This window comes from Mustela nigripes, chromosome 3 (genome assembly GCF_022355385.1).
Source record: "Mustela nigripes isolate SB6536 chromosome 3, MUSNIG.SB6536, whole genome shotgun sequence".
NCBI lineage: Eukaryota > Metazoa > Chordata > Mammalia > Carnivora > Mustelidae > Mustela > Mustela nigripes.
The window spans coordinates 43,838,877-43,860,636 of NC_081559.1; the positions used below are offsets into that span (position 1 = coordinate 43,838,877).

General features: G+C 47.2%; 1 protein-coding gene across 2 annotated transcripts in view; it reads left to right on the plus strand.

Annotated features, from left to right (window-relative positions):
* The first annotated feature begins 420 nt into the window (after positions 1-420).
* UBE2F (ubiquitin conjugating enzyme E2 F (putative)) overlaps positions 421-21,760 on the plus strand; it is a 53,620-nt gene continuing 32,280 nt past the window's right edge. Inside the window, exons 1-4 of one of the 2 annotated variants that reach the window (XM_059393814.1) lie at positions 422-572; positions 4,960-5,093; positions 14,677-14,706; positions 18,596-18,661. In XM_059393814.1, the coding sequence (XP_059249797.1) occupies positions 4,976-5,093; positions 14,677-14,706; positions 18,596-18,661 (214 nt within the window). In that variant the 5' untranslated portion in view covers positions 422-572; positions 4,960-4,975. Of the gene's footprint in view, positions 573-4,959; positions 5,094-14,676; positions 14,707-18,595; positions 18,662-21,760 lie in introns of both variants that reach the window. The other variant, XM_059393815.1, reaches the window with a different exon arrangement.

Here is a 21,760-nt window from a genome sequence, read left to right on the forward strand (position 1 = left end):
GGCACTGTGCCGCGCACAGAGCGGGCACCCCATCCACCGAGGCGGGCAGCTCAGGCCCAGCCGCTCCTGCATCGCAGGCTGCGCCCACCACCTCTGAGGCGCAGGTCCAGACGCCACACACCACGAAATGAATGGAGGTAGGAACGCTGCTCGGAGCCCCGGGCACCGGGGTGCGCAGACTCCAGAACTGTAGGGAGGACCCCGCCCCCGGTCGCTACTCGCCAATCAGCAGGGGCGGCGAGTTTTACGCCCGCCCCCCCCCCACCCCCGGCCGCGCCTTCTGCCAATGAGCGAGGTCCGGGAGACCAGCTGCCGAACCCAGCCCCGCCGGCGCACGCCGCTGTTCGCGTGTCAGGCTCCAAATAAAGTTCGTCCGGGCTTTGAATTTTTTTTTTAAAGCGCCCGCTGCCATCGCGGCCGCCGCGGGCGAGAGCCGCCGAGTCCCCGCCCCGCTACTTCCGGTCCCGCCGCCCGGAGCCGGTGCGGCTGTGAGGGGCCGTGTGTCGCCGCCGCCGGCCGGCCGGGCATGGTGTTGGGTGCCGGGCCCGCCTCGCCTGTCTCGGGGTGCCCAGGTGAGCAGCGCGTGGCCCCGCGGCGGGAGAGGGGCGGCCGCAGGCCTCCGGGCGGCGCCGGTACCGCGGGCGGCGCCGGGGCCGCCTCAGGCCGCGCGCTTCTCACGGCCGGGCGCCGGCGGCGCGGGGCCGGACCGCCTGACTGGGAAAGGGCCGGGGCGCTGGCCGCCGCCGGGCTCAAGGGGCCGCCCGTAGCCAGCGCCTGCTTGTGCCGGCGCCCACACGGCCTCGCTCGCGCCCGCCGTCGCGCGGGAGCCGCGGGCCGCATTGTCCAGAAGGAAACGGAGCCCAAGGTCACCAGCCCGCCGGGGCCGGGGGCAGCGGGACTCGGACGCGGGCCGTCCGACTCCTCCGCCTCGGGAGTCCGGCTAGGCCCGGAGAGCGGCGGGGGTGAGGAGTGGGACTCCCGGCTCGCCAACCCGCCGGTAGCTGCCCGGCGGCTGGGGACGGCCTCGGCTCCTTCGGAGGATTTTACCCGCATGGGGGGCTGAGGGGGGAAGGGTATCTTGGAATGATCCGAACAACAGGTCTTGGATTCTAGACCCGGTTCCTTTGGTGTGTAATCTTGGGTGTGGCCCTGCCCTTCCAGGGCTCAGTTTCCTCATTTGTCACATGAGGGGATGGGCCCTCCCCTGTCTGCAGTCGCTCGGGCCCTGGAGTGGACGCAGGATGGATTGGAGTGGCTCGAGAAGGTTTCTTGGAGGAGATATTGGACCCTGGATAGGAATCTGGTGTCCTGAGGAAGGAATGGGAATACGCGGTGAAGGGAAGGAGGGCACTCCAGACCTGGGAAGGAGGGCACTCCAGACCTGGGTATCATCAGATTAAACAGAAGATTCCAGAAATGGGAAAGCTGATGTTGAGGAGCAGGGAGGAGGGCGGCTTGCAAAGGATTTCTGGGGGGTCAGAAGGGTGGGAGAGACCTTCAGAGACAAATCATCACTGGGCTGGCTGGTGTGTGGCTTGAGGACCTCCCCCCAGATTTGCCTGAACTTCAGGTAGTAGGTAGTGCAGGAGGGGGCATGTTTACTGATGAAAATAAAGGGTTGGGCTCCAAAGGTCGGTCTGCCAACTAAGGTGACTCCCCTGCCAGGTGGGAGGTTTCTGGGCCTTGGCATTCTGAAGGAGGAGGGTACAGTGTGGACATTTTTGTGTCCTGATAAGGGCCTCTTTGGCCAGAGAAGTTGGTTGTCCCCTAGTGACCTGCAGTCCCATCTTTTACTCTTTGAGATTGGGACTTTTCCACAGCAGGAAGATTTGCAAATTTGGAGTTCCTCACTCAGGAGCTGACTGGCTCCTGGTATCCCTCCCTGCACAGGTGACCTGGCCCGTTGTTGCTACTACAGGCAGGAATGCCAAGTAAATATGACTTGATGATGAGACCAGTAATTGCATGCAGGAATCTTCTTTGAACAGCCCGAGAGCAAGTCCCACCCAGAGGAGGAACTAAATGGACTAAACCGGCTGACTGGGACTTGTGGAATAAAGAAACTGAGCATGCTGTTCCGTGCAGCTCATCTTGTCAGCAGAAAGGCTGCACTAACACTGTGTACTTCACAGTGAAGGGGCAGCTCTGGGGCCTTCTATGGGTGAAGCACTGCACAGAAGGAAAGGAGAATCCTGAAGCAACTGTAGGTGTTTGGCAAACTTCTTGACAGTTTGAATAATTCTCTTTGTTCAGATCTCTTTATAGAGAATTAATTTAACAGCTAAGGAAACATTTCCAAATTAGGCCTTGGGTTTATCCCTGCAGTGGCATGCAGTAATAATACAGATGGTGGACAAATAGGTAGTCAGTATACACTTAGATCCTAGAATGCTGGGGGAGTGGGTTAGTGTTCTCTTTGATAGACAACAACACATGAGTATCCTTGTCTTTTATACCTTTCAGTCAGTGCCCCGTCTATTTATTAAGGGCCACAAACTTGAAGATTGCAAGCCAGGAATCCAGCTCTTAGTGGAGTTGAGTATGAGGCATATTATGCCCACAGAGTAGGCTTCAGTGTGGAGTAGTAGGGGTAAAAAAGAATAAGCAGTGGGAAGCCTGGGTGGCTCAGTCAATTGAGCATCTGATCTGTGGCTTCAGCTCAGGTCTTTATCTCAGGGTCTGGGATCCAGCCCCAAGTTGGGCTCCTCACTCAGCAGGGAGTCTGCTTGGGATTGTCTCTCCCTCTCAACACTCTACCCTGCCCCCCCCCACCCCCTGTGCGTGCACACTCTCACTCTTTCAAAAAAAAAAAAAGGCAGAATTCTCAGACTGCAGTGACACAGTGTCTTGGTGTGAGCCTTTGTAAACAAGTCTTGACTTGGACCCTCCAAGTGGGTCCTTCAGGGCAGGCCCTCAGGGAGCTGGGTATAGACCAGGCATGTGCCCTGGCACTTGCTTCTCCATGGGGCTCTTTGTTAGGACTTTCCTAGAGTTCTGCCTATAGAACTCTCTTTACTCATGCTGGGCTTTTTTATTTTTTGCCATATTTGTATTGCCAAGGTCAGCTAGAGGATAAAAACCAATTGGACCTTGTGAAGGATGCTTGTCTTGGTCCATCTTCAGGCAACCCTAACCAGGTGGCAGGACTGATGTGCTCAAATCTGGGTGTGTGGTGGTAGACTTGGCTATGGTGACAAACTCCCTATTGTGATCCCGATCTGTTTAAGGGATTCCTGACAAGATTATTCCAGGTAGGGGCTGAGCAAAAGAACCTGGCTCTGGATGGTGCTTCTGTTTCTGGTAGGTATAGGCTGGAGCCCCTATGGCTGTTTGACTATGCCCACCCCAAGCCCCACCCCGTTGTGAGGGTACCAAACCAATACCTCCCTGCCCTGAGTAAAGCTGAGATGTGTGTTGGTTATGCTCCAGGCTGCTGTGTATGTTCATCTGGGGAGATGGCATGGTCAAGTGATAATGAAGAAACTAATGTTGGTTTGTTTTCACATTTGTGTCCACATTGTTGAGGTATGATTGAAGTACATGAAACTGCACATATTCAAAGTATGCAGTTAGATCAGTTGATGTGTATCTCTATACCCTTAAAACCATCATCACACTCAAAATGTTTGCGAAAACCTTTTGAAAATTTTTTTACTGATGTTTCTGTGGTTACTGCTTCTGGCAACTGAGTGGCCTCATCCAAGCCAGTTCCCGGGCTCCCATCGTCACAGGATCTACATCAGTTTTAAAAAGAAAAAAAAAGAGTGGAACTTGGGGGTTGGAGGGGGAAGTCCTTCCCAGATTTGAAATTTTAGGAGCTTGGAAGGCTAATGTGCAATAGAACCATCTTTTGAAGCATTTAGACCAATGATTCTAAAAGGGATTAGTTGTGTGTTTGTGTGTGGGTCATATAGTATATGGAAGATCATATTCACTAGGTTTCTTTTTTATGGCATAAGTAATAGAAAATAAAATCTGAAAGTCTTTGGAGGAGGGAAAGATACACAGAATAAGATGATATGAGAAGTGAAAAATCTGGGTTAAAAATGGTTAAAAATACCAGTGTAGGAAGCGTATTCTTATTTTAGCTTTCAGTATCTTGGCCTCCAAATAAAAGTTTTGTGTTTGGGTCAAGTTTCTCATTTGGAAGTTTTAGATCGTTTTTCTTTTGAAAACAATCAGAATGGCGTTGAAAGGAAATAATATGAAAGGAACAAAGGAATTATGGGAATATTGGGCTGGTGACCAGTTTTTGTGTTTGGTCTTTATTGTCCTTCATAGTGAGCTTTCAGTGAGTTTTAGGGAATGCCTGAAGCACAGATGGATTGGAAGCAGCCACTGAAGAGAATTTAGTTTGGGGCATTAATTATGACTTAATACTGATCTTTATACTGCCTAAAAAATGTAAATAAGATATAACATAAATAAATGCAAAGATGCTTCTTAAGGTTTCAGCCATACCTTGGTTAGAGGAAGAAGAAAAAGAAAGCATTGCTTTGCTTCTTCCTTCCCAGGGCTGATGCTCCCTTCAGTCTGCAATGGACCAGGCACAAGGGACACCACACACACAGGTGCATGGTCCCCGCAGCAGAGAGGGGCACCCTTAGCTAGAGGACAGGGGTGGGCCAACATGAAACCTGTTGGTGGAGACTCCCCTAGACCACGAGCTCATGGGAGCTTTGTCACCACAGTGTCCCAGGGCTTGGTGCCCAATGAGTGTTAAATGCATGGCTCTCCCTTCTTAAAATTTTTGTGTACTTTAAAAAATTAGACTTACAGAGGATGGCATGGAGATTTCCCAAATTAATTATAAAGGAATGCAGTCTTATGAATGCGCCTTATCTGCTGAATTTTTCTGTGACTTAATTATAGGAAAAAGTCAACCACCTATGGCCTTGTCTTCAATTTCCAGTCATTGTCTAGAGACGTGTCCATAACCCTGCCTTTGGTCTGTTTCAGGGTAAAGGCAGCAGTAATGCTGACGCTGGCAAGCAAACTGAAGCGGGAGGACGGTCTCAAAGGGTCCCGGACATCAGCCACGGCCTCCGACTCCACTCGGAGAGTGTCTGTGAGAGACAGGCTGCTTGTTAAAGGTAATGTAATCCTTGTGAGCTGATGTCTCTCCTGTAACAAAATGAACTCTGACTGGAGGCTCTTTGGAGATATGAAGCACCCATTTGCTGAGTAGGAATACCTATTTGAAAATATCTAAAAATGTAATTGCCTATATAGCTTTCAAAGACTTTGCACTATGGGAATACTGAGGACAAGAAAATGTGGTACGGCTTACACACTTCGAATATGCTCTATAGGGGCTGCCAGAATGCCTGTGGGAGGACTCTGGTACTCTGGTCTCAGTGCTGTCAATGTCTGGCTGGTTGTGGGCTGGGAGTGGGGAGGGGGCGTGTATCTTCCTTTCTTGTGCTCAGTCCCAAGGAGTTCCAGACTCCCTCTCTTAACACCTCAGCACAAGTTTCTGGTCTGTAAAGGGAGAGAGTGGAATTCAATAATCTCTAGGATCCTTCCGTACCATATTCAAGTCACAGCCTGAAGAGAGTCTGTACAAAATTAGTTCCCTTCACAGAATTAATAACTGAGTGTCCTAGAGCTGTAGTCTTTGGAGAAGGGTTTTTGTAGTGTGTGAATGTGCATGCGTTTGTATGGCATTTTTGCATTCATTCATTAATCAAACTTCTAACTGTCAAGTGCAAAGGCAATTTCCTGGGGTCATGAGGACTACAGAATAGGAGGAAGACAGAGTTCCTGCCTTAAGGAGCTTAGAATTTGCAGCACTTTCTACTTTATGGCATGTGTCTACATTTCTTAAGTGTAAAGGAGCTAGGAAGCAATGAGCTTTACAGTTGGTTAGGACTGCCTGTTTTCATGTTGTATCAGGTAGACACCATGAGTTGGCTGGCATCTGTGTGTCCTGAAACAGACATAACGGCAGAAGAGCTAGTGTGGGAGGATGCACTGTTTATCCTTCTCGGGAACAAGGCACTGCTGAGCTTGGCAGGAGTGGCACCAGGAAGGCATCAGCTTTAGGGAGTCTAATGTGGTGCGCTCTTCCTTATTCTTTCTGCCCCTGAATCTGGCCTTGGCTCTGGTTTATCTAGCCTGATGGATGATTGACTAATGATGGAGTAAGAATCATTTCTTAGGTTTTGACATTACCAACTATGTCAGACTAAATTCATAATTTGTGATGGCACTGCAGGGGTCAAGAGGGTGGGACATGAGCTACAGCTCCTCGCTTAGATGGTCCTGATACAACTTGAGTCTCTTTCCCAGATGCTGGCTCGAGGGTTCCATCTGTGGAGGAAGCCAGGATCCAAGCAAGCTGGGGAAGGGGTTTGATGTGATGTCATGGTCCTTAAGTGGAGGGTGTTTAGTGCCCCGGAGCTACAGTGAGGAAGGCCCAGGTAGTAGCTGTGGAGGAGCAGGTGGAAGCAGCAAGTAGGCTGTCCTCTGTCTTCTTCACTATGTCCTTGTCGTGGTTAACAGCTTTTGTACACAGGGCACTTGGAACCAGGCCCTCCTTTGGACACTTTATAGGACACTTCTTGTTTGACTTTTGCTCAGCCTTGCCAGGTGGGTGGTTCATTTTGGAGCTAAAGGACTGAGACTCAGAAAGGTTAAGAAATGTGCCCAGATTATAACTTTTTTGTAGCAGCACAGCCAGACCCACATTCGGGGGGGGGGGTAGGCTCTAGGGGAGCAGACCCAACAAGCAGAAACTGAATGAGCAGAACAGAAGGGCACGTCCACTGAAGAGAGCATTCAAGGAGGTTCGGAGGCTTCTGCACATGTCCACCCTGCTCAGGGATTCTCCTGGCAGCTCTCAAATGGCTCTAGGGCCTGATGCAGCCCTGGGGAGCCCATGGAGGCTCATAAAGCTGGACTCCGCCCCCGCTCCCAGGACAGATGTCTTTGGCTGGGTTTACAGGGCCTTGATAAGGTCCTTAGATTTTGTGAGACTCATCAGAGAGAGAGGTGCAAAACTACCTTGTGGGGCCACCTGTTTCCATCCTCCCAGGGAACTGGTGATGATCAGGTTTCTGGGGTAGTTGTAGGCAGCAGGGCTCAGTGTAACACACACCTCATGTGGCCTGCTCCCTCTTGCCTCAGGGGACTGTTGGACCAGGCTGGGCTAGCTGAGTGGTGAGCAGTTTGGGCATTTGGGGAGTGTGGGTAGAGAGCCAGGGTGGGCCTGGCCTGAGAGAGGGGGCTGTGAAGAGCAGACGTGTAATGAAGGATGCTCTGATGGTCCGTGAATGCCCGATCTGCACCTAGAGCACTCCTTTGCTTGGCTGTTTTTGGGGGATGTCTTCATTCTGGGGATTTCGGATGGCAGAAGTGTGTGGAGTCCAAGAGTCCATGGCCTTGTGGGGCACTTGAGGGGTGATCATGGTGAAGTTCTTTCTAGAGAATGTCCCCTTTGGGAACTTGGAGAGAAGTTGGATGTCTGAGTTCAACAAGATTGCTATAGTCAGCACTGTCCTCCTGGTCTGTGGCTTTGGCTTATGTGGGAATGTTACTCATGATGATCAATAGTTTGTAGAAAAGTGTGTTAATATGTCTTGGGATTCAGTGCCATAGGCTGAATTCCTAGGATTGGGGAATTGGTATCAGGATAGTTAAAAATGAGTATCCCTGGGACTGTCACCTATGGAGGGAGGTGAAGGACTCAGGAACAGGCAGAGCAAGAAATCAAGCTCTGGGGAAGGCCCCAGACAGCTTCTGCTTTGGGCAAGCATAGCCTTCAGAGCAGTACCCAGTCAAGTGAGATGGTCAGGTTTTCCTGCTCTGCATGAATCAGTTGCCAGAGGGGCTTCCCTGAGAGGAGTGAGGAGCCCGGGGTGAGGGGGTCTGTGCAACCTACACAGTCCTGGAAGGACTGAGAGCTGAAGGCCATCTGCTGAGAACCCTGTGAAGGTCTGAGGAGGCAGGGAAGGCTATGTATCCCATGGCCCAAAGGTACGGGATCTGGCTTGGTGCAGATGGCAATAGGGTTGAGCTGATAGATGGGGGAGATTGGAGGTTGGCAGGGACAGTTGGTGCTAACGGTGAGGGCCGGTAGTGGCTGCAGAGATGTAGCTCCTGTTCCTTTTCTTGCCTTTGGAAGGCTGGAATCCATTGTCCATGGAAAAACCATAGCTTACCTTGGAGCAGCTGGCTGGGGGAGGCCTCTGCTGTGCCGGTACCTTGGTCACAACAGCTTTTCATTTGCACCCCTTAGGTAACTCAGGGACATCCTCCAGACTGGAACTGGAAGGATGCTTGTAGCAGCAGTCCCTGGAGGGTGTGGAATAATCGAGTGTTTCTGGACTAGGACTGAGGGCTGCTGTCTGCCCTGAATCCTAGGAGCTGGGGTCACTGGAGAGAGATCTGTGCAGGTATGGTCCTAACTGGGGAGCTATCACCAGTGTTTTTAATCACAGGGCAGATGGTGCTGAGTTCCTGGTGGACCTTTGTGGGGCCACTGAGCCCATGAAAGTTCTAAGTCTGACGGTGCACCCTACCTGCCAAAAAAGCATAGCAGGGTCTTAGCTAGCCCAAGCTTGGCACTTTTTGTATAATGGGATCGTGTGTGTCTTCTTTCATTTCTTCGTTCAGCAGGCATTTGAATATCCCTGCTGTGTGCCAGCCTATTGCTAGTGATCCCTAAAGATCCCAGAGGGCTCCAGGCACCCTGGCAGGACCCTTTCACCTCTATTAGTCTTTGTTAAATGTGGAGACTTGGATTGAGCTGAATTCAGGGCCAGTTCTGGAATTAGGGGAGTAAGAGGGAATGAATCTGTGTGTGCCTTTATCCATCCCAGTCCTCACATCTCAGGTGGTTCCTGGCATTCTGGGGGTGTGGTATGTGGCCCTCCGTGCTCCAGGCCTGGCTGCCCACCTACATTTGCTTCCCGGTGTCCAGGGTGCAGGTGCCTCCTTGGGTCAGCTGCTGTGTCCACATGAGCAGTCATGGGATGGGATAGGAAGGGCCCTATTCCGATGGAGTTCCTGGAAGAATGGGGGAAAGAGAACCATTTATTGTTCTCCAGAGCTGCTTTCTCTGTGCCAGGCCCTGCCCAGGACTCAGAGGGTGGGCTCAGGGGCTTGCCATGCTGGCAGAATATTCAGAGCACTTAGCAGCATTACAGTATGTATTTTTAAAAACCTGAAGAGTAGGGCACCTAGGTGGCTCAGTGGGTTAAAGCCTCTGCCTTCGGCTAAGATCATTATCTCGGGTCATGGAATTGAGACCCACGTTGGGCTCTCTGCTCAGTGAGGAGCCTGCTTCCCTCTCTCTCTCTGCCTGCCTGCCTACTTGTGATCTCTCTTTCTGTCAAATAAATAAATAAAATCTTAAAAAAAAACCCACAAAAACCAAACCTGAAGGGTGCCTGGCTGGCTCAGTTGGTAGAGCTCATGACTCTTGATCTCGGGGTTGTGAGTTTGAGCCCCATGTTGGGTGTAGAGCTTACTTAACATAAAATCTTAAAAGATAGTAAAAATAAAAATAAAAAATAATAGCTGGAACAGTGTGGCCCAGAGAAGAAGAATCCTGGTAAAATGGAGCTAAGGCAGCTGGCTCCAAGGTTAACCTTTTAAAAAGGCTTTGTTGAAGGGTTAACTACCAGTCAGATTGCCCAGGAAGCTTGGTGGCCCCACTTAGGTGTACCTCGTAGCCCAGTAAGGCAAGGACGATTGTGGAAGACAGACGAGGTTTCAAGTTGGCCTCGTCAGATCATGTTGAAAGTACGGGTGGCATGAGGCCTTGAGTTCCATTCACATTGGTACGCTGTCTCTGCTGTAGCAGCTCTGCTGGTTTTCAGGGTTACAGCCTTGCTCCCTCAGAGTGTGGAAGGGCGCTGTGAGTGCTCTGGGCCTAGCCTGAGTAGGAGGGCTGATTTGAGGCTCCATAATGTCCTTAGTCCTCTGCTCTGTGGAGGGACTATTACCCTAGTTCATGTGTCTCCCCGATAAGGGTACTGTGCATGGATGCTGAAACTGCAGAAGGGGTACTTAATGTATGAAGACAGGCGGGAAGCTAAGAGAGAAAGTTCCAGTCAAATCTAAGAGAGTGTTCAGGTGGAAGGAGGTAATCGAGTCTTATGGGAAGTAGCTGCATCTCTCCCTGGGTGGAATGGCACAGCGGTCCTGCCCCATGGGGCTTGGAGCTGGCTCTTGCCAAGAGCCATCATCTGTGTCTCTGATTAGCTCTTTGTCTTAGCTCAGATTCCCATAGGCAGATACTATAGATTGAGCGGCTCCAGCAACACATGTTTATTCTCATGGTCCTAAAGGCTGGGGACTCCCAAGATCAGGGCATCAGCAGATTTAGTTCCTGGTGAGGACCCCTTCCTGGCCAGCAAGCACCGGGTATCTCTTACAAGGGTAGTTATCCCGCCGTGAAGGCCCACCCTCATGACTTCTAATGCTGACCACCTCCCAAAGGCCCCATCTCCTAATATCATCACATGGGGGCGGGGCAGGGGCAGGGCTTCAACATAGGAACTTTGAGGGAACACAGCCCCTTCCACAGCCCCTTTGGAATGCGTTGGGCCAGCTACACAAGGGGAAAAGCTTCTCACATCTCAGGACAGGCACACCAGGAGCTTGGGCAGCTTGCTGGCGAGAGTACTTATTTGTTAAGTGTTTCCTGAGCACCCTGTGTGTGCCAAGCCCAGGGCCAAGTACCAGGGTTTGGGGGCTGGGTCAGACTATACATTCCTTGCCCTGAAGAACGCGCAGATTTGACGGGCAGCCAGTGTAGAAACAACAAGAGCATTGTGTTGTGAGGAGCCTGTGGCAGAAAATGGAGATGTGTCGTGTGGGGGCCACTGTGGTCATTGGGCGGATTTTGTAATCTGATATCTAAGGGCAGTCGTGCTTCAAGTGGGCTCTGTGGTTTGCTCTTTAGTTAGAAAGGAAAAGAGTCTAATTTCTCAGAAGGAAGTTGTGCAGCCTCGGAATTGTGCAAGGTGCCCCCCAGAAAGGCTGGGCCGCTGAGGGGTAGAGGTGTTAGCATCTTGGAACAGGCGAGACTTTAGCAGGTTAAAAATACCCGAACTTCTTGCTATTTTACAGGGAGGGGTTGTGTCCTGCAGGCAGTGAGGTCACGCAGAGAAGGGCTGCTGCTTTGCAAAGAGGCCTCTCAGGCATATGAAGCAATTCGCTTGTTTCTTTGGCCATAGACTTGTACCTGGATTCTAAGGCGATAGCTACTGATATTAATGATTACCATCATTTGAAGTGTAGAGAAACTGTGTGTCATTTGTGACAACGCCATGAGGGTATGTGGCTCTTTTATCTTCTGCACTGGACTGAACTGAAGTGCTGAGTATCTTTACTGAAAGTCTTGTGCTCCCAAGATTGTATTTCTTGCCTGCTCTTGGACCCAAAGCCTGCGGAGGCCCTGACTGTGGTGGGGCTCTGCTGGCCCTTGTCCACTCCCCTTGACTAACACTGTACCTGGAAATGCAAGCATAAGCTCATCTTTGGACTTGAATTCTAGACGATAAAGTGAAGTTATTAAATCCATCTGTGTAAATAGCTGTGTGTGGGTATTTTAACACGGCCAAGTAGCTTGTAGCAGTTTCTGATACCTGGGGAGAGTAAGAACTTCAGAGCCCTAGATCCCCCATCAGACTTCTGGTGGGATGGATCTGTGTAGGACAAGCAGTGTGAAAAGCTCAGCAGGTACTGAATTAAGGGGATGAATGCACAACTGCAGGTTTTACTAAAAATTACTGAATCGTACACTAAAAGTGGGTCTATTTTATAGAAAATTGTACCTTACCACAGCTATTTTTTAAAGAGGGGGTGCAGCAAAAGACTCCCAAGGTGAGTGATGTGCAGGTAGGGCAGAGATTCCCTGCACAGCAGTCAGGCTTCCTGGGGACATAAGCCTCTTGCCCCCTGTCCCATCCCTTTGGTGCAGGGGTCTGTTCTGTTGCTTGGTCACCACCACACCCTTGGTCAGTGCTTTGCTGTCCTCTTGTGTCGTAACCTCCCTCTTCCCCATCTTTTGGCAGGAGACAGTCTTCTCAAACATTCTGCTTCTGTTTTGTGGCCCCTTCTCCTCAAATCCTCTGAGCATGTTTTCATTTCACTAGTTGTTCCTTGAAACTGGACTCCCAGAGTTCTCCCAGCTGTGGACGGGACAGACTTGCCAGGGAAAGCCAGTTCTAACGTCGGTCTCTCAAAACAAGGGCCCCCAAAGACAGTTTTTTCTGTTTTTACCAGCAAGCTAAATAATGCTATAATAAAAGACACAAATGCATGTAGTTGAAAAACGTACAGTTCATATAGGGAACATTTATTTTAAAGTGATTAATGAATGAGTCATTTGATAAAATACGGGCTTTTTTGATAAAACAAATGCTTGTGTGAGCTGCTAGAGGAGAGCATGGCTCTGGGCAGCGTCAGAGCGCTAGCACTGTGGTCTCGGCCCCCCTTGGCCGCACGCTGTTGTCTTTAGTGAGTGCCCTGCTCCAAGGAAGGGTGAGAATGCACGCGCCAGTCAGAAAGACAAAACTAAAGATCACTGTGGTCATTAGAAGAATAATAATCAGTTCATAGGATTCTTAAATATGTTCAGTTTTGTTAAGTGACTGTATTTTAAATGTACTACAACACAAAGCAGCCAAGAAAACCGGCTTCCCAGGCTTGCACATCATCACAGACTTGTTCCTTTTCTAGTCACACAGCAAGAGGATAACTGTCACTCCTCTCCTGGTGCCCTGCTCCACTGAAGAGACCTGCTCTTTGTCTCTCCCAGGCAAGAGCATCGGGTAGAGCCCTGTAGCCCACATGGCACTGTTGCATTCCCCGACCCCTCCCTCCTCTGCCCCACTGCAACTTTCTGAGCCCCCATTCTAAATACCTGGAACCCAGAGCCAACTCAGTTAGTGGGCTGCCTGTCTGTACCCAGATTCTCAAATGGCTGCTATTACAGGTCTGGAGTCTCTTAAATCCTTGGCCCCGAAGTGGAGCTATCTGCCAGTCTTCCCACTAATGCGTTAAGTATTCAGCTGTGCCACATGATGGCCTCTTGCCCTCTCCTGCCCACCACTCCGTACTTGATGTGAAGGAATTGAGGAATTGTCGTATCTACTGCTTGTATATTTTGACCACCCATTTGCTTCTTAGTTTTTTGTAATCTGGTTTCCATCCTGTCACCTGCCTTCCTGCTGTTTGTAGTGCCCTCAGCAATGTCTAATCCACATGGGATGGCCTTGACTGGGTCCTCATTTCCCTGGATCAGTCTGTCCCCTGAGTCACTGTGTTCCCCATGTGTCTCCTATTTTTCCACCTTTTTTCATGAGGGACTCCCTTGCTTTTGTCTTCTACTCTGCCACACTTCATTCTTTTCACTAGTCTCCTCTCTGTCAGTCTCATCTCTGCGGGGACTCCTCGGCCCTAGCCACGCACCCAGATTTCAGCTTCCTCCTCCCAGGACTTCCCAGCATGTCAGCCCTCTGCCATCTCTGACCCTCCTGCCCCTCACAGCTGGCAGATCCTTTTGTCCTCCATGCGCTCAGGCACCACAACCCTCCCTGCCTTTGCTAGGCCTTTGCTGTCTTGCAGAGTGCCCATCTCACAGATCACTGACCTCTGCTTTGCCCTTTCTAAAATTGTCCTCTTGAGGAAAGTTTGGAAGCTTGTTCAGAAGTGTCCCTCTGCTCCTTACTGCTGCAGATTTAAGTTGAGACTCCTAAGCTGGGCACTCAAGGCCCTCCGAGATCCTGGCCCTGTTTTTCCTCCTTGTTTCCTGTTGCTCTCTTGCTTCGTACCCATTGCTCTGGCTGCATTGTGTGCCTTCTGGTTTCTGTGCTTGTCTGTGTTCGGTGCTTTTGCACATCACTAACTTAGCTTCGAGAAATGCATTCTTCTTCTGCTGCTGGCCTTCATACTATTTACTCTTTAAAGCCTGGCCCATAGACCTCCTTTTTCTAGTCTCCACAGCTGGGAGCAATCTTTGTGCTCCCAGAACCCCAGAGCACATTCTGTTATGTCTGAGACACAACTGATTTGCCTGCCCACTTATTTCTGGGTGCCCCCAGACCTCAGCTCTTAATAGTCATAGTGGTGGGGGGTTGCGGCTTTGTCCTGGCCAAGGGGTGTGGGGCTTAAACACTGAATGAGTGATGACTCAAAGGGCCAAGGCTCCAAGCCCCCCTTTCTGGGGCCATAAGCAAGATGTTAACAGATAGCTGGATAACAGCACAGCCTGGGGCCCCGGCAGGAGGCAGAGTTTTCTCTCACTGGAGAAGTTCAAGCTCACACAGGGTGAGCCGCAGGGGAAGACAGGTCTAAAAGAACTGGAAGAGACATGTAAGTCACATTCCAAGGGCAGCAGTTCTGCTATGCGGGGGAAGAAGACTTTCAAAAACACTTTAGTGACTGGTTTACCTGTGGGTGATTTGTGAATTTTGAAATGATTTTCGTTTATACTAAGTACATTTTCAAGGGCCTGTGACTGTACTTACTGGCATCCTACAGGTACCTTTGTGTCTTTGAAACAATTCCATGGCTTAACGTCTAAACATCAGACCCAGGGTAGGTGTTAGTTACTTTGGTCCCTTTCGTTCCTCAGCATCGGGGAAGAAGTTGCCAGTTTAGAGCTGGTGCTTTTATGTGGAGGCGTGACTGATATTAACAATAGTCTTTTTGTTTCCACAGAGGTTGCGGAGCTTGAAGCTAATTTACCTTGTAAGTATAGCATCCCACCCAGACAGTAAGTGCTGCAAAGTCATTGCATGGAGAAGCTTTTTTTTTTTTTCATGTTTTAATAACCTTGCATAGCCCAAAGCCTGGTTTTCCTGTGTGTTGGGAGTAAGTTTTAATTTTGTGCAGACAGGTAGCAGAATTTTGTCGAGGCTCAGGTGAGAGTGAGATATTTACCAGGAGAGGGGACGGGGCTGGGTTTCATATTTGTTCCACAGTGTTTTGTCCTGTGTCCTCTTTGAGCGAAAAGATCTATAAATCAGTGACAGATGGTCCTGTTTTCATGAGTGTCAGTACCACCTTTTTGGTCCAGAAGGTGCTTGCCTGTAATGCATCTCTATGCATGAGCTGGGGTGACTACACCCGTTATGTCACCAGGTGTCCTCACTTTGGTCCTTCCCGCTTGGACACACAGACCCACTGTGCAGTTCTCATTCGTGAGCAAGTTCGCTTACTGGGCAGTTAGCTTGTGTGAGGTGTCAGAGGGTTGCTTTTCTTTTCCTATTATTAATCCCTTGCCAAATTTTAGTAATACCATTAAAGCCTGAACGTTTTGGCCATTTTAGTATTTTTTAAAAATTAGAACTTTTTATCATCATGTTTGGTTAAAAATAGTTCTGAGGCTGAGGATGTTTATCACTGTGAGTGAGATGTTTATATGTGGGTCTCCTGGTCTGGGTGAATACTCTAGAGAGCTTGGTCTCTCCGGCCCACCTGATCCAGAGAAGAGAGGGCCCGTTCCTGCCACTAACTGCAGTTAGAAGGGTGATAGTGGGTGTGACCTTAAGTGGTTGTACAATCATTTGTTAAGGGTAAGTACACATTTTTTTTTGAAAATTATTTTTAATGTGTGCTATCTATCTATGGGAATGGTGGGTTGTGATATTAAATAGGTTTCTTAGTGTGGGTCTCAGTCAAAATGTCTTTAATGTCTTAAAAATCCCTGAATTGCTTGATCTCAAAGTTTTCTTCTAGTCAGAACTGGAAGGAAGTGTTTTGGGGTTCTCGTAAAGGGTTTATATGTACATATATTTATACACACATGCATATATGTAATCAAGACCACAAAAACTTACTACTTTCACACAGTTCATTTTGTCCTCAAATAGGAGTCTTACTGAAATTGTTGGTTTTTAACCCATAGAGAATATTTTTAACCTTCTCTGAAATTTTGGTTTGAGAACAGTTAAACTTTGGGGGGACACCTCGCTGGCTCATTCGGGGGAGCATATGCTCTTGAGCACAAGGTCATGAGTGCAAGCTCCATGCTAGGCAGGGAGCCTACTTTAAAAAAAAAAAATGCAAAAACAAACTGTGTAATTGGTTTTCAAACCAGGATTTTAACTAAACACCTTAGGTTTGAAAGACATCTCCCTAGCATTTCTGGCTCAAGTATCTGATTAAAGAGACCACATGCTATCTGTTTCTTCTCACTTTCTCCCTGCCCTCTGTGCTATCAGCGTAGGAGAAGTCTAAATAAGTTTATAAAAGGAAGCCATGCTTTCCAAAAGTACGCAACTCATTATTCTAAAGAGAAAAGAAGAAGCCACCAAAAAAGAAATCTCTAGTATCTTATCTAGTATTAATAATATCTCTAAAACATTAACAAGAAAAACAAAATACCTTGCTATGTAGCAGTGCTACTTAACAGCCATTCAGAACTTGTTTGGAGCTGTGTATATGCAAGTTCAGAGACATTTCTCTGTTGGCAAAAAATACCTCTTTCAGATAGATGGAATTATAAGATGTTAGCCCATGCTTGCAGACAGAGGAAAAGCTTTGAACTAAAACAAAACCTGTCTCTTAATTTTTTGTTGTTGTTAAGACTTTTTTGAGCTTTAAAATGTTTGGTTCTTTTCAGTACTTGTATTGATTGTTAATCTCCCTTGGTAACTTCTTTATTATTGGGGGGCCAATCTGTTCTAGAAGGATGGATTTCTGTTTATCCTGAAATGAAGGAGAATGCCAAGTATGAAAACAAAGGAATGTTGCCGACTTCTGCCAATCAGTGAGACATTCCCTAAGCCCTTGTCCTGCATTTCTGTTGCTTGGATCTTTTTTTTTTTTTTTTTTAAGCTTTTTTTTATTTATTAATTTGACAGAGAGAAATCACAAGTAGATGGAGAGGCAGCCAGAGAGAGAGAGAGAGAGATAGGGAAGCAGGCTCCCTGCTGAGCAGAGAGCCCGATGCGGGACTCGATCCCAGGACCCTGAGATCATGACCTGAGCTGAAGGCAGCGGCTTAACCCACTGAGCCACCCAGGTGCCCCCTGTTGCTTGGATCTTACTGGAAAGACAGCATTTCTCATTTCAAGTCATGATTAAGAGAAACGGGGGCGCTTGGGTGGCTAAGTGGGTTAAGCCTCTGCCTGCAGCTCAGGTCATGATCTCAGGGACTTGGGATCAAGCCCTGCATAGGGCTCTCTGCACAGCAGGGAGCCTGCCCCCCCCCCCACCGCCTGCCTCTCTGCCTACTCATGATCTCTGTCTGTTGAATAAATAAATAACAATCTTAAAAAAAAAAAAGATTAAGAGAAATGAAGCCCATATACTATTCACATATGTGGTTCAGGCAGAAGTCTTGAACTTCATGGCTTCCGGCTTCATTATTTATAAAATTAAAAATGTGACAATGTAATCTCTAAGATCCCTTCTTACTCTTCTAGATTAAGTTACCTTTTATTCTACAATGATTTTCTGAGGGATTGGCAAAAAAAAAAAATAATAAAAGCCCTATTAATAGTTCTGTGTGGTTTTTATGCCTCATGCCTGGCATGTTCATGAAGTAGTGAACATGTGGTGTGGTATAGGGAGAAGAGTCATGAACTCATCTTTAATTTGGGAACAAACCTTCTGTTGATAACCTGTGTGATCCTGGGCTGGTCGCTGAACCTCTTTGGATCTTTGTGTTACTTCATGCTTAAGGACATTGAACTAGATGATCTCTAAGAGCCATATCTAAGTCTAATTTGAATCGTCCTATTTTGATGAAATTTCATACCATTGTAAAACTAGACAAATATTTTCAGTGGTGGGACTTGTAAAGAATAAAGTCAGAAAGTGACCCAAGGAGTTTAGAATATTTTCTGAGTTTATAGAATAATAGACAATTTCTACATATATTCATCCCCAATTTAGTGGCTATTTATTCCTTGTGTATTTACCATTCTTTGGTATCATTTGTTTGAAGGAAACAGATTTAGCCAGCTGCTCTGTCGTGCCACTAGCCCTTAGCTCTTTTCCCTGTGAGAATGCCTTGTCCTGATTCCCCAGACCCCTTCGGATGTGGTGCATTGGACGTAGGGCGTTGCCCTCTGAGCAGAGTGTTATTTCACCAACAAAGCAAACTTAGCTACCATTTGGTCTGTGGAGACATTTTCCCCCTCCTTTTTAATGCCATGGTAAGCTCTAGGTGTGAGTTAACTTCATGGGCACCCTTCTTTTGAACTTCAGTTTACTGTGGTGGGCGTGAATAAGGATGGTGGTGGGTGAATAGCCCAGAAGTTTGGCCTGGGTTCTTCTGGTTTTGCCTTGTTTAGTTTGCCTTACTCACATGTGTTCATCTCCTTGAGATGTGGTTTTCTCTTTTCAAAGTAAACTAGCATAATTCTTGAAGTTAATGGAAAGACCTCAATTTTTAGTGACTGTTTAAAAGTTGAAAGAAACCATCTCAATTTGGAATTAGCAAATAAAAGACTATATGGCAAAAATCACTGGTTTGCAATTTTAGCACAGTGGCACAAATATTTGTCAAACCAAGAGCAAGGCAGCATCTACAAACTCCTCCTTCAACTCCATATGTATATTTCAAGGTCAGCCTCATAAGGACTGCTGCTCGCTCTCAGACCTTCCTGATGTGCTGTTTCTTTTGCAGGTACATGTAAGGTGCATTTTCCTGATCCAAACAAGCTACATTGCTTTCAGCTAACTGTAACCCCAGGTAATACTCTTATATACTTAAGTGTTAAAGTGATTTTTCAGACAGCAAAGCTGAAAGGCTGCCCAAATCTAGAACCTTTGGCTCGATTTATCCTCTCACTTTTGAAAGTGATGACAGTTACAACTATTCCACACGAAGACAAGATAAGTGCTTTGCAGTCAAGAAAGCTGAATACAGGGAATCTGTGGCATTCGGTGTATACTTGGAAATGAAGTATAGCTTTAATTACTGGAGTGAAGGGCCACAGAAGCTATTAGTATGGTGAAGAGTGTGGGCTTTGAAATCATAACTGGGTTCTGATCCTGCTCTGCCATTTCATGGCAGTGTGGTCATGGTTCATTTGCCTCTTTGTACAGCCCACCCAGCTAGAAAGTGGGGCCCAAATAGAACCTATCTCACAGGACACTTATGATGATTAAATAGATAATGGGTGTGAAGCATTTCAGCCCAGGGTCTGGCACAGGGAGGTAAGCAGATTACCAGCTGTCCTCATTAGGACTGGTAAGTCTCCAAGCTCCAGGTGCCCTGGGGCAGTAACCTGTCCCTCCTTGATCGGACCAGACAGCAAGATGGAGGACTTGGGTTTTATCTTGCCACAGTTCAGCTTTGAATGTTGCAGAGTATAGCCTGGCATGGACCACCGGTGTTTATGTTGGGCAGAGGGTGCTATGCTGTGGGCAGCCGGTACTGCTGTGGGGTAGGTGGGGTAGGCTGTGGAGGAAATGGAGGGTGTTATTTTATTTGGGGGATGAAACGGGAATAAACAATTGAGAATAATGAATCACTAGCTAATTAGAAAGTGCAAGAGAATACAGAATTTCAGTAGGCGATAATGAACCCACAAATAAGACCTGACAATTGTCTCCCTGCAGGTAGGATGGATTATTTTCTGTGGAAGATGTTTTATAGTAACAGGAGAAATCCCATTTTCAAAATGTGCTTGAAAACTTAAAAACTCATTTAGCCTGTGTAGTGGTTCTACAGACATATCCAGACATGTCCTTAAACCCAATCTGGTACCATTTACACTAGGAAGACACCAGGAGGGAGTTAATATCAGAGCACAGCTGGTGGAGGTGGGGCGTTGCACGCGCCTGACGTCGAGAGATAACCATAGCTCAGGACTTTAAGCTAGGAAGTGATGAAAATTGTAACCATTCTTTGGCCACCTTCATAAAACATGGTGCATTGTGCTGTTTTTAGCAAGGGATATTGAGCACTTTAATATTCCTTGGTGACTCAGGGTCACCATTCCGAACATCATTTACTATTACTGCTGAGTAATGCAGAATATTTTCAGAAATTATTGTGGTGGTTGAGATTGGTTCTGTGTGTACTAAGTGGTCTTAGACTGTGTGCAGTAAACGTGTTTACTTCCCTCTGCCTTTCTAGGGCATTTTCAGTGGCTGGTAGAGATTCTTTTGTTCTGCTCCCTGCCGAGGTGTGGGCTCCGTGGGCCTTCCCGGCCACTCAGAGACCTTTTTTGAATTTGCCGGGCTTGTTAACATCTTACATGGGTTTGTGTCAAGTCCACCCTCTGAATAAGAGTTTCTCCTTTTGCTTTTGCTTTTTTTACGGAATTACATGGATGTTATGATTACTGAGATTATGACACCATCTTCTATGTTCTTACTGTTCTTGAAAGTGGACCACAGTTGCTGTTGTTTTGATATTCACTGTTGCATCAAATTAAAAAGTAGCTTGTGTTTTGGTGTCTGTAACTATTTAGTACTTTAGCATTTATATTTGTAATTTGTAATATTTGTATAATCGTGTACATCACGGACACAATTATCACACTGAGCTGTGTGCTCAGCCTGCACTTCCCATGCTGTGGGTATCCATGGTTTGTGGTGGTAGTGTGTCAGAAAGCTGCTGGTTCCTGCCCTTTGTTATTAAGAGAAACATGGCAGAGATCTGCCAGCCCTAAAAATTTGTCTTAAAACAGCTTTTTGGAGTCCTACTCCTCTTAGTATTGGGAAGAAACTGTAGAGACCTGCCTAACTGATAGAAGTTTTAACCAGGCCTGAAGCAGAAGGTTTGGAAAGTGGCACACTAGCAGCCGCCAGTAGTGGACACACTCAGCATTAGTAAGTTCTAGATGTTTGGATGGTCAGAGTGGGAGATCTGTATTGGTAGTTGAAGCTCAAAACTCTTTTTCACATGGCTCCTGGCAAGATAGTTCCTGTTAATACTGGGTAACATTGTCATAGTTTTGTTTTCAGATTGTTTTTGTGCTTAGGAATAAATGTACTCTTTGGAGAAAAGATGGACATGTATTTTGGTGGTAGAGGAAAAGAAAAGAACTGAATTTAAGAGGGGGAAAAGTCTCCACATCAACTCACAAAGTAAGAAAAAATACTAGTAAGTGAAACGAATTGAGAAAAAGCAAACACTTAGAGACTTGCTGAGATACTCCTGGGAATCTTGGTGAAGTTCGAAGGACCCTGTGAAAACCTGTTGCTCAGCTAACTTGGTCGGGGGGGGGGGGGGGTCCCTCAGCCTGCCTCACTGTGACTTGGCAGAGAGGAACAGGGGATTAAATAACAATATTTTTAATTTTAGTTTTTACTTTTTAAGTAGATTTTTACTGAGGTATAAGATAATAAACAATAAAATATACTAATTTGGACTGTATGTAACCACAACCCTAGTAAAGATATTTCCAACATTTCCAAAATTCCCTTTTGCCTCTGCAGGCAATTCCTTGCCCCTGGCTACCCACCCAAAATTCCTTTCTGATTTGTTAGCATAAATGACTTTTGTCAGTTCTTGAATTTCATATGAATGGAATCTTTTATATGTACTCTTTTTCTGGCCTCTTTCATATAAGTTGTTTTAAAATTCACATGTGTTGTATCAGTGGCTTCTTTCTTTTTATTTTATGAGTATGCCATAATTGCTCATTTTCCTATTTGTTGACATTTGAATTCTTTCCAGCTTTTTGCTATTAGGAATACAACTGCTATTAGCATTTTCATACCATCCTTTTTATACTCCTATTTTCACTCGTTCATTCATTTTCTCTTTAATTCCACTTAAAAGTGAAATTTCTGAGTCACAGGAAGATCTTTGTTTAGCTTTTTAAGAACTTTCTGA